The sequence below is a fragment of the Dendrobates tinctorius genome, unplaced genomic scaffold, assembly GCF_039654945.1.
Source record: "Dendrobates tinctorius isolate UK_male_01 unplaced genomic scaffold, ASM3965494v1 ptg000393l, whole genome shotgun sequence".
In the NCBI taxonomy this organism is placed as follows: domain Eukaryota; kingdom Metazoa; phylum Chordata; class Amphibia; order Anura; family Dendrobatidae; genus Dendrobates; species Dendrobates tinctorius.
The window spans coordinates 1,020,001-1,033,179 of record NW_027362059.1 but is presented as its reverse complement, the minus strand read 5'-3'; the positions used below and the strand labels follow the sequence as shown (position 1 = coordinate 1,033,179).

Here is a 13,179-nt window from a genome sequence, read left to right as displayed (position 1 = left end):
CCCTGATTGTATGGACCAGCCATAATATTAAGTGTGTAACAGTACAGACACAGAGGGCTAATGCATGCATAAAGCATGTGGGAACATGATGTGGGGAACCTGGTTAAGCTAAAACTTTTGGCTGTGCCCCATTAAGGATAGATTAGGTTAATGTGTTGAGGCAGTAGGCCAGTCTGAATAAATGAGTTTTCAGGGCACGCTTAAAATTGTGGGGATTGGGGACTAATCGTATTGACCTGGGAAGTGCATTCCAAAGAATTGGCGCAGCACGTGTATAGTCTTGGAGACGGGAGTGAGAGGTTCTGATTATTGAGGATGCTAACCTCAGGTCATCAGCAGAACTGAGGGCGCGGGTAGGATGGTTTGCTGAAACAAGGGAGGAGATGTAGGGTGGTGCTGAGCCATGAAGAGCTTTATGGGTGAGGGTAATAAGTTTGTACTGGATTCTGGAGTGGATGGGTAGCTAGTGTAATGACTGGCACAAGATAGAGGCATCGGTGTAACGATTGGCGAGGAATATGATCCTGGCAGCAGCATTCAAGACAGATTGGAGGGGGGAGAGTTTGGTAAGAGGGAGACCGATTAGAAGAGAGTTACAATAGTCCAGACGAGAAAGAATAAGAGAAACAGTAAGAGTTTTTGCGGAGTCAAAAGTAAGAAAAGGTCGAATTCTAGAAATGTTTTTGAGGTGCAGATGACAAGAGCGAGCCAGTGATCGTATGTGGGGGACAAAGGAAAGCTCGGAGTCAAGTATGACCCCAAGACAGCGGGCATGTTGCTGGGGAGTAATAGTGGAACCACACACAGAAATGGCAATGTCGGGTGTAGGTACATTAGTAGCGGGAGGAAACACAAGGAGTTCAGTCTTTGACAGGTTCAGTTTCAGATATAGTGAGGACATGACGTTAGACACAGCGTTTAGACAATCGCCGGTGTTTTCTAGAAAGGCTGGCGTGATGTCAGGAGAAGAAGCGTATAATTGGGTGTCATCAGCATAGAGATGGTACTGGAAACCAAATCTACTGATTGTTTGACCAATAGGGGCAGTGTACAAGGAGAAGAGGAGGGGGCCTAGAACCGATCCTTGAGGAACCCCAACAGTAAGGGGAAGGTGAGAGGAGGAGGAACCGGCAAAAGAAACAGTAAAGGAGCGGTCAGAGAGATAGGAGGAGAACCAGGAGAGAACGGTGTCCTTGAGGCCAATGGAATGGAGCATAGTGAGGAGGAGCTGATGATCCACAGTGTCGAATGCTGCAGAGAGATCCAAGAGAATTAGCATGGAGTAATGACCATTTGATTTAGCTGTTAGTAGATCATTAGAGACTTTAATGAGGGCAGTTTCAGTAGAGTGTAAAGAGCGGAAACCTGATTGGAGAGGGTCGAGAAGAGAGTTATCAAAGAGATAGCGGATAAGACCACCTATAATAATGGGTCGTTTTTGGTTGTAGTTGTGGTTACTCTATGATGGAGGTGTATTCTCCGCAGTTGTAATTGTGATCACTGTTTAATTGGATAATAGTGTTTTTTCTCGGTGGTAGTCACTCTGTGATTGGGGGTATAATCTTTTGTAATGGTGGATTGCGCTATGACTGGGGTCATCCTCTAGTCAGGTTGTGGGTTCTTCTCTGTTGTAGTTGTGATCATGATATAATTGGGGTCATAATCTATGATAATGGTGGGTTCTTCTCGGTTGTAGTTGTGGTCGCTCTAATTGGGGGCAACCTTTGCAATGGAGGCGGATTCTTTTCAGTTGTAGTTGTGGTCACTCTATGATGATGGGTTCTTCTTGACTAGCTCCTCACTGTGTCTTTTGTGTGTTTAGGTGATGGAGGAGAGCCTTGTTCTGCAGGTCGAGAGTGTGGAGGATGCTGAAGTCAAGATCTCTGTGCTATCACCTCGATGTTGGCCTATATCTCCTCTCTGCTATCTGACCGATTCCTCTAAGTATCTCCCTGAGACTCTTTGGACTCCGCTACAGCGCTTCACTGACTTTTATACAAGGAGTAAGTGCCCCGCGGTGTCTGCAGCTGTGACTTCTCCTCTGAGTGTGTGCGCTGAACATCGCCTTGTGTGCTCTCTTCAGGTCAGGCAGTTCCAGGCTCAGATCTCGCTCCGTCTCGCCGGCTGCAGTGGACTTGGTTAGGAAACGCTGAGGTACAATATGGAGACCTGACGCTCAGAGTCTCTACCCTACAGATGTTCATCTTGCTGCTCTTTAACCAGCACCAGGTGAGATGTACTATCACTCCCATCCAGTAGAATGTACCGGTGTGTATGCATATACGGTATGCCCCCTCCGGTGTGTATACATACGTGTCCACTCCGGTGTGTATATTTGTGTGTGATGCATCAGCACTAAATATTCTTAAGTTAGTGAAGTGCGAAAAATATAAACAGAAATTACATTTATGGGAGCAAATAATTAAAAATTGGCATGTGTGTATGTATTCACCCCCTAAAAATCTCTGTTGCTAGCTATTCCCATGCTTACCAACAGAGGCTGCAAAACCATTAACAAGAGGCACCACTGACCAAACACCACCATGAAGACCAAGGATATCTCTAAACTACACCATGAAGACCAAGAAGATCTCCAAACTACAATACAAAGACCAAGAAGATCTCCAAACTACAATACAAAGACCAAGGAGATGCCCAAACACCATGAAGACCAAGGAGATGCCCAAACACCATGAAGACCAAGGAGATGCCCGAGGACCAAGGAGATGCCCGAGGACCAAGGAGATGCCCGAGGACCAAGGAGATGCCCGAGGACCAAGGAGATGCCCAAACAAGTTAGAGACAAAGTTGTTGAGAAGCACAAGTCAGGGTCGGGTGATTCCCTGGAGCACGATCAAATCCATTATTATCAACTGGAAAGAACATGATACCACAACAAACCTGTCACCAAACTGCCCACCAAAACTCTCAGCCCGGGCCAGGAGGTCATTAGTCAGAAAGGCAGCACAGAGACCAAAGGTAGTCCTGAAGGCGTTAGTTCCCAAGCAGAGACTGGAGTATCTGTCCATATGACCACAATACGCTGTACAATCCATAAGGTGGCATTTATGGAAGAGTGGACAGAAAAAGCCTTTACTTACACACACAAATTGTAATACCAAAAGACTTGTGGGAGACTTCTCAAATGTACAGAGGAAAATGCTGTGGTCAGATGAGATCAAAAATACATTTTTTGGCCACCACAGTAAGCACTGTCTGGTGCCAAACCAACACAGCTCATCACCCCAAGAACACCATCCCTACAGTGAAATATGTTGGTGCCACGCTGCACTGATACAGTAATTGATGCAAAAGGAGCCCCGACCAAGTATTGAGTGCATTTACTGATCAGACATTTCAGTAGGACAACATTTCGGATTTTACAATCATTTTTCAAGCTGGTGTTGTTATAAAGTATTCTAATTTACTGAGATGACTTTTAGGTTTTCATTGGCTGTAAGCCATAATCATCAACACTAACAGAAATAAACCCGTGGAATAAATCACTCTGTGTGTAATGACTCTAGAGAATAGAGGAGAGTCACTGTCTGTATTGAAGAACTGAAATAAATTCACTTTTTCATGAACACACAGTTGGGGTTATACAGAGGCTTGCCAAAGTATTCTTCCCAGTCCCCTCCAGTGTATGTACACATGTCCCTTCTTCCAGTGTGTGTGTGTTTGTGTGTGTATATATATATATAATACACCGCATATATACACTGCTCAAAAAAATAAAGGGAACACTTAACAGAATATAACTCCAAGTAAATCAAACTGCTGTGAAATCAAACTGTCCACTTAGGAAGCAACACTGACTGACAATCAGTTTCACATGCTGTTGTTCAAATGGAATAGACAACAGATGGAAATTATTGGCAATTATCAAGACCCCCTAAATAATGGAGTGGCTCTGCAGGTGGGGACCACAGACCACATCTCAGAACCAATGCTTTATGGCTGATGTTTTGGTCACTTTTGAATGTTGGTTGTGCTTTCACACTCATGGTAGCATGAGATGGACTCTACAACCCACACAAGTGGCACAGGTAGTGCAGCTCATCCAGGATGGCACATCAATGCGAGCTGTGGCAAGAAGGTTTGCTGTGTCTGTCAGCGTAGTGTCCAGAGGCTGGAGGCGCTGTCAGAAGACAGGCCAGTACACCAAGAGACGTGGAGGGGGCTGTAGGAGGGCAACAACCCAGCAGGAGGACCGCTACCTCAGCCTTTGTGCAAAGAGGAACAGGAGGAGCACTGCCAGAGACCTGCAAATTTACCTCCAGCAGGCCACAAATGTGCATGTGTCTGCATAAACTGTTAGAAACCGACTCCATGAGGATGGACTGAGTGCCCGACGTCCACAGATGGGGGTTGTGCTCACAGCCCAACACCGTGCAGGATGCTTGGCATTTGCCACAGAACACCAGGATTGGCAAATTCGCCACTGGCGCCCTGTGCTCTTCACAGATGAAAGCAGGTTCACACTGAGCACATGTGACAGACGTGACAGTCTGGAGACGCCTTGGAGAGCGTTCTGCCTGCAACATCCTTCAGCATGACCGGTTTGGCAGTGGGGTCAGTAATGGTGTTGGGTGGCATTTCTTTGGAGGGCTGCATAGCCCTCCATGTGCTCGCCAGAGGTAGCCTGACTACCATTCGTTACCGAGATGAGATCCTCAGACCCCTTGTGAGACCATATGCTGGTGCGGTTGACCCTGGGTTCCTCCTGATGCAGGACAATGCCAGACCTCATGTGACTGGAGTGTGTCAGCAGTTCCTTCAAGATGAAGACATTGAAGCTATGGACTGGCCCGCCCTTTCCCCAGACCTGAATCTGATTGAGCAAGTGGAGGCCACACACACTACTGAGCATCTTTTTCTTCTCATGAGGCATTTCCACTGAAGTTGGATCAGCCTGTAGTTTGATTTTCCACTTTGATTTTGAGTACCATTATTTATATATATATATATATATATATATATATATATATATATATATATATATATATATATATATATATATATATATATATATATATTTTCTCTCTCTCTCTCTCTCTCTCTCTATATATATATATATAATGGAGGGCACAGTGCTCTGCACGCGGGATTTCCGTTACAAACCGAGAGATATGTTCACCTTCCTACGGCCCCCGATCTCTCTACGCATCCGGCATCTTACGGTCCCAGTAATGCTTAGCGCAAAGGACCGGAGATGACGTCACTCTCGCGAGAGCGCGACGTCATCAGCGGTCTTTGGCGTAAAGTATTACTGAGACCGGAAGATTCCGGGCACGTGGCGAGAGGAGCGAAAGAGTCCGGGGGCTGTCGGAAGGTGAGTATATCAGTATTTTATATTTTAATTCTATTTTTTACAGGTTTATGGTACCCAGGGCCTGGAGGAGAATCCTCTCTCCTCCGGACCCTGGGCACCATCCGCACATTGAGCGCTGCGTCGGTCATCTCCTGGCTGCGTTGCCGCTGACCTCTGTGCGGCAGGAGATGACCCGCGGCAACAGTCTAGCGCCACAGATCTCCCGACGGTAGCGTGCTGCGTTCAAATGCCGCGCCAATTTACGGCCGGACTGTGCCTGTCGCTGATTGGTCGCGGCAAGCCATGCGCAACCAATCAGCAACGCGGGATTTCTGTTACAGACAGAATTAGACGATTATATAGTAGATGTGTGTGTGTGTGTGTATGTATGTGTATTATTACACAAACATGCCCCTCCAGTGTATGTATGTGAGCATCTCCTTACTGACTCTTTTCTTTCTGTATTCTCTTTAGGAAGTCTTTGAAGACACCATTGTTCAGTCTACCGGGGTGTCGGAGACCCTTGTGAGCCAGGCTCTCGCTCCTCTGACTGCTCAGGGCAGTGTCCTGGCGTACAGGAATAATGGTAAGAGTGCACCTACACCCTGGCACCTCCTCATATGTCCATAATCCCTGTAATTCCAGGGTCTCCTCTAATATCAGACGTCACTGTAAGTGAGGGTCTCTGTTAATGTCTGTAAAGTACTGTGGAATTAATGGCTCTATATAAATGAGTAGAATAAAATGTTGGGGGAGGATCACTGTCACTGAGACGCTGCCAGGGGGACACACAGATCCCAACGCTGCCACCGGTTTTTCAGGGAATGCAACTCCTCTGCCTCCCAATTGACTGACGAGTGACTTACGAGACATCGGCTGCTTCCACTACTAGGCCGGTTATTGGTGAACTAACAGTGAGCATATGGTATATACACCTCCGATTCCAACACATGGAATATATGTATATACCACTGGTGCAGTCACTTCCAGCTCCACAATAACAGAAGAACTACTAGCTGCCACCACCAATCGTTTATACAGGCTGATTGGACACCCGTTACTGGTAGCGTATAGCTTCAGGGGTGCGGTTTACAGAACAAGAGGAACAGAGATATTAAATCTTATAATTAATCCAGAAAGATAGGCAGTGTTTATACAAAAAATATACAAGATAATACAAAATGAAAACAAAATGACACGTTGTTTACAATTACATAAAATAAAAGATATCAAGAGACTGGTTAAATTCTGATATTGCAGGAATGGCTCTTATGTTTATGGAGGGAAGCGCTCTGACTATGAAAGGGGAACACCCTCACTGATAAGTACCCTATTTTTTGGACTATAAGACACACTTTTTTTTTCTCCCAAAATTTTTGGGGAAAATGAAAAGTGCGTCTCGTAGTCGGAATATACTTACAAATACTGTGGTGACAGCAGGAGTCGGGCAATTCTGCAGCGGTTCCTGTGCGACGCGATGATCACACTTCCTTCCCAGGTTGGTGCGGCGGTGGTACTCTGGTGCAGGGGCGCTCCGCTGGCATTTTGTGAAAGCCCGGAGGCCCTGCACATCCATTGCTGAGATGCGGTGGCCTCCAGGAAATCCCATCCCTGGCTGGTGCGGCGTTGGTGCTCTATGGTGAGGGTGGCTCCACCGGCATCTTGTGAAAGCTCAGAGGCCATGCATATCCATTGCTGTTATGCGGTGGCCTCCGGGAAAACGGCCACCGGGGGCGTTCATGCTCAGATTGAGACCTCAGCAACGAGATCTCGTCCCGATATCTTGGCCACCCGCACCATATAGCACCAAGGCCGCACCAGGCTGGGATGGGATTTCCCAGAGGCCACTGCATCACAGCAATGGATATGCGGGGCCTCTGGGCTTTCACAAGATGTTGGCGGAGCCCCGAGCACCACCGCTGAATCTGCCGCACCAGCCTGGGATGGGATTTCCCGTAAGCCACTGCACCTGCTGCACCTGTCTGGGATGGGAGTCATATCGGCGGACCACCGAGCATCTAACATAGTAGCATAGTAACATAGTTAACAAGACCGAAAAAAGCCCTGTGTCCGTCCAGTTCAGCCTATATTGCGTCAGAATAAATCCCCAGATCTACGTCCTTCTAACGAACCTAATCACTGTCAGATACAATATTGTTACGCGCCTGGATGTCTTCCTGGAGCGTAACAATATTGAACCCCTCGACTGAGTTCGCCATCACCACCTCCTCAGGCAGGGAATTCCAGATTCTCACTGCCCTAACAGTAAAGAATCCTCTTCTATGTTGGTGGAGAAACCTTCTCTCCTCCAGACGCAGAGAATGCCGCCTTGTGACCATCACCTTCCTTGGTATAAACAGATCCTCGGAGAGATATTTGTATTGTCCCCTTATACACTTATACATGGTTATTAGATCACCCCTCAGTCGTCTTTTTTTTAGACTAAATAAGTCTAATTTTGCTAATCTCTGGGTATTGTAGTTCCCCCATCCCCTTTATTAATTTTGTTGCCCTCCTTTGTACTCGCTCTAGTTCCATTATATCCTTCCTGATCACCGGTTCCCAAAACTGTACACAGTCCTCCATGTGTGAGGTCTAACCAGGGATTTGTACAGAGGCAGTATTATGCTCTCATCATGTGTATCCAGACCTCTTTGCTCCCCATGATCCTGTTTGCCTTGGCAGCCGCTGCCTGGCACTGGCTGCTCCAGGTAAGTTTATCATTAACTAGGATCCCCAAGTCCGTCTCCATGTCAGATTTACCCAGTGGTTTCCCGTTCAGTGTGTAATGGTGATATTGATTCCTTCTTCCCATGTGTATAACCTTAACGTTTATCATTGGTAAACCCCATCTGCCACCTTTCGGCCCAAGTTTCCACCTTATCCAGATCCATCTGTAGCAGAATAATGTTGGGGTAGCTATTTAGGGAGGGCTAAATTAACCCTTCACGGTTGATCCAGTGATTTCCAAATTAATTCACAGGGTGTTGCTAGCAACTGGGAATGACCACACGGAGACGGGGGTCTCTGTACGGGAGGATCCAGGCAGATCACTAAGCTCCTTTATTTTAGTCACTTCTTGTATAACATTTTGCTTAATTATGCAAAGTTCTCAACTACCAATAACTTCATTTCCCTTTGTAAGCCAATAATATTGCAAGAAAACTGGAATATGTCCCTAGTTATGTGACGTAGAGAATAGAACAATAGCACATTCTTTTAGGGTCTCATATCTTGTACAAGCTAGAACAGTCTAGTTTCATAACAGCTGCGAACTTTCACCTAATTACAAAATTCATCTTGTAAACAACAAAATGGTGTCGCAAGCACAAAAATGGAGTCTGAAGAACAAGATATCCCGTACATCTGAATACTGTACTTCACAATACTATCTTCTCTTGTACTGATTGCTTTACATAGTTTTGTATCATCTGCAAATATCGATATTTTACTGTGTAAACCTTCTACCCGATCGTTAATAAATATGTTGAAGAGAAGAGGTCCCAACACCGACCCCTGCGGTCCCCACTGGTCACAGCGGCCCAGTTAGACAATATCCCATTTATAACCTCCCTCTGCTTTCTATCTCTCAGCCAGTTACCCATTTACACACATTTTCCCCCAGACCCGGCATTCTCATTTTGTGTACCAACCTCTTGTGTGGCACGGTATCAAACGCTTTGGAAAAATCAAGATATACCACATCCAATGACTCACCTTGGTCCAGTCTATAGCTTACCTCTTCATAAAAGCTGATTAGATTGGTGTGACAGGAGCGATTCCTCATAAACCCATGCTGATATGGAGTTACACAGTTATTGTCAGTGAGATAATCCAGAATAACATCCCTCAGAAACCCTTCACATATCTCACCAACAATAGAGGTTAGACTTACTGGCCTATAATTTCCAGGTCACTTTTAGAGCCTTTTTGAATATTGGTACCACATTTGCTATCCGCCAGTCCTGTGGAACAGACCCCGTCGCTATAGAGCCCCTAAATATAAGAATTAATGGTTTGTCTATTCCATTACTTAGTTCTCTTAGTGCTCGTGGGTGTATGCCATCCGGACCCGGAGATGTATCTATTTTACTCTTATGTAGCCGGTTTCGCCCCTCTTCTTGGGTTAGATTGGTGACCCCTAATATCGGGTTTTCTTTGTCTCTCGGCATTTCATTTTCCACCGTGAATACCGTGGAGAAGAAGGTGTGTAATATATTCGCTTTTTCCTCGTCATCTACAACCGTTCTTCCCTCACAGTTTTATAAGGCTCCTACACTGTCACTTATGATTCTCTTACTATAGATATAGGTGGAGAGCAGCTTGGGATTAGTGTTACTCTCCTTTGTGCTTCTCTGTTTCCTTTTTGGCAGCTGTAATTAGTTTTTTAGATAAAGTTTTCTTCTCCCTGTAGTTGTTAGATCCTCAGCGGGGCCGTCCTGCTTTAGTGGTGTCAATGCTTTCTTCTTGCTGGTAATCGCCCCTCTTACTTCTGTGTTTAGCCACATTGGGTTTCTCCTATTTCTGGTCCTTTTATTCCCACAATGTAACATCTCCTGTGACCCCCGCACCACCAACGCTGCTGATCTCATCCCCCCCCCCCCAATAAGTTGAATCCAGACTGTAAGACGGACCCTCATTTGACAGATGAATTTTTTTCCCTATTTTCCTTCTGATGATTTAGGTTACATCTTATGGTCCGGTGCATCTTGTAGTCATAAAAATGTTGTATGTCTTCCATTATGAACAATCAATATAATCAATGGGAATTTGTGGTAAACTCCGCACTGCCGTAAGGAACTATTCCAGGAGAATGTTACAGGTTCACAGTGGTTTATTCAATGCTTTTCGGGTGTCCCATGCCCCCTTCGACAGGAAATACCACATAACATTTACCTTTGAATAAGCCACTGTGAACTTGTAACATTCTCCTGGAATTGTTCCTCGCGTCAGCGCGGAGTTTACCTCAAATACCCATTGATTTTATGATTTGTTCTGGTCATGGATCGGCCTGTGGATCTGCAGCAGCCATTATCCTTACATTGCCCTCTCTCATCCTAACCAGGTGAGCAATTTTCTTGGTATTTCCTCTCCTTTGTAACGTGGACAAGACCCCATTGCGCTCTTTTGTCTCCCCACTGCAATAACCATTATGAACAACTAGCTGAAGAGCCCGGCGCTGCCCGGGCATAGTAACTAACTGTGGTTAGTTATAACAAATTATAATTATCCTCCATCCCATAGTCCCGTGCCCATATACCCATCATACATATCCACCATCTCATAGTCCCGTGCCCATATACCCATCATACATATCCTCCATCCCATAGTCCAGTGCCCATATACCCATCATACATATCCACCATCCCATAGTCCCGTGCCCATATACCCATCATACATCCTCCATCCCATAGTCCCGTGCCCATACACCCATCATACATATCCTCCATCCCATAGTCCCATGCCCATATACCCATCATACATATCCACGATACCATAGGCCCGTGCCCATATACCCATCATACATATCCACCATCTCATAGTCCCATGCCCATATACCCATCATACATCCTCCATCCCATAGTCCCGTGCCCATATACCCGTCACACATCCTCCATCCCATAGTCCCATGCCCATATACCCATCATACATATCCACGATCCCATAGGCCCGTGCCCATATACCCATCACACATCCTCCATCCCATAGTCCCGTGCCCATATACCCATCATACATATCCTCCATCCCATTAGTCCCGTGCCCATATACCCATCAAACATCCTCCATCCCATAGTCCCATGCCCATATACCCATCATACATATTCGCCATCCCATAGTCGAGTGCCCATATACCCATCATACATATCCTCCATCCCATAGTCCCATGCCCATATACCCATCACACATCCTCCATCCCATAGTCCCGTGCCCATATACCCATTATACATATCCTCCATCCCATTAGTCCCGTGCCCATATTCCCATATCACACCCTCCATCCCATAGTCCCGTGCCCATATACCCATCATGCATATCCTCCATCCCATAGTCCAGTGCCCATATACCCATCATGCATATCCTCCATCCCATAGTCCAGTGCCCATATACCCATCATACATATCCTCCATCCCATAGTCCCGTGCCCATATACCCATCATACATATCCTCCATCCCATAGTCCGGTGCCCATATACCCATCACACATCCTCCATTCCATAGTCAACCATTATGACATCATAATGAGCGGCGGGGCTTGCAACCTATGATGACATCAGCGTCGCCATGGCAACCATTGTGACATCATAATGAGGGGCGGGGCTTGACGCGCACACACTTTCCCCAGTATGTAGATAGGGCCAAATTTGTTTGGTGAATTGAAACACGCGGGGTTAAAATTTCACCTCACAACATAGCTTAGGACGCTCTCGGGGTCCAGACGTGTGACTGTGCCAAATTTTGTGGCTGTAGCTGCGACGGTGCGGATGCCTATCCCATACATACATACATACATACATACATACATACATACACACACACACACACACACACACACACACACACACACACACACACACACACACACCTTGAGCTTTATATATTAGATGACAGAGACCCAAGTTCTGCCTCATATTTCCCCTTGGTGAGCTCATGTGGGGGCGGATTGTGGGATTTGCTGGGTCTGTTAAAATATTGAGATCCCTAGGCTTTGGGTTATCTTCACCCCCCCCCCCCCCCGAGGTCCCAGGTGGTGGATATTGTCGTCATTTTTCTTACCGCAATTTAACTACCTACAGGGATGAAGCATGGCCTGAATAGCACCATCCAACGGGCCGTTATTGAATTGGAAGGATTAGGTGATGTGAGTGAAGATGTTATATTTTTGGCATGTAATTAAGGGATACCCATATCTCCCATACATATCTGATCACTGCAAACCCCAATATTCATTGCTGGCCTCAGGCTGGTCTGTTATCGGTGATCCGTGTTTTGATGAGAGGAAGCTCTTTGGTTTGGAAGTGTACTTTTCCAACCCTGCGCAAACGAATCTTGGCGTCTTTCTTCTTCCCAGATAATCTTCCTGCTATAATTACCTGGTCACTGCAGAAGACTCGTAATTCAATGGAGGCTCACAGCTGTCTCTCACTTCCCCAGTTACAATTAGTTTCTCTCTTCTGTAGCTATAATTAATGTTCATTGTGAGGGTGATATGTCCCCTCTTACAAGATGTATTATGGATTTAAAGTTTTCACAGAGGTCACTATGAGGGATTTGTCAGTCTGTATTAGTGTTGAGAGAGGGACACTATTGGTTGAGGTCCCTATTATTGTTGGGGGGGTCAGTATTTGTGGGTTTCACAATTATTGTTGGGGGAGGGTCACTATTACTGGGGGGGCACTGATTTTTTGGGGAAGATCACTATTATTGGGGGAAGGTCATTATTAGTGGAATCTCTATTATCACTTGGCGACATGTGAGCAGCTGAAGCTCAGCCCAGGAGATGTGGTAGTTTTATTACTCTTGGGGCTAAAACGTATGCTCCTGTTATGAGAGAGTGAAATTAGATACAAGTAACATCTCAAGTGATTCCAAACAAATTATTAATGGAGGAGGAAAAAGGGACTAAGAAGCAGGAAAGGCGGAGGTGAAAAGAGAAAATAAATGGGGAAAGGAAAAAAAAAAAGGAAACGAGGAAGACATAATGGAAAAATAAACCGGAAAGAATAAGGTGGAGGAGAAAACAGGAGAAAAGAAACAGATGAGGAAAAAGGGTAAAGAAACGGAAGGCGGTGGAGGAGGGAAAAAGGAGAAAAGAAAGGGAAGGAGGTGGAGGAGGAAAAATGGGAAAATAAAATGAGTGGAGGAGG

At 45.8% G+C, this 13,179-nt stretch overlaps 1 protein-coding gene across 7 annotated transcripts in view; it reads left to right on the top strand.

Moving 5' to 3' along the window:
- Nucleotides 1-13,179, top strand: part of CUL9 (cullin 9) — a 244,072-nt gene that overhangs the window by 83,574 nt on the left and 147,319 nt on the right. For all 7 annotated transcript variants that reach the window (XM_073563508.1, XM_073563509.1, XM_073563511.1 and 4 more), the window contains exons 26-28: nt 1,823-2,003; nt 2,084-2,229; nt 5,789-5,900. In XM_073563508.1, the coding sequence (XP_073419609.1) occupies nt 1,823-2,003; nt 2,084-2,229; nt 5,789-5,900 (439 nt within the window). The remainder of the gene's footprint in view (nt 1-1,822; nt 2,004-2,083; nt 2,230-5,788; nt 5,901-13,179) is intronic.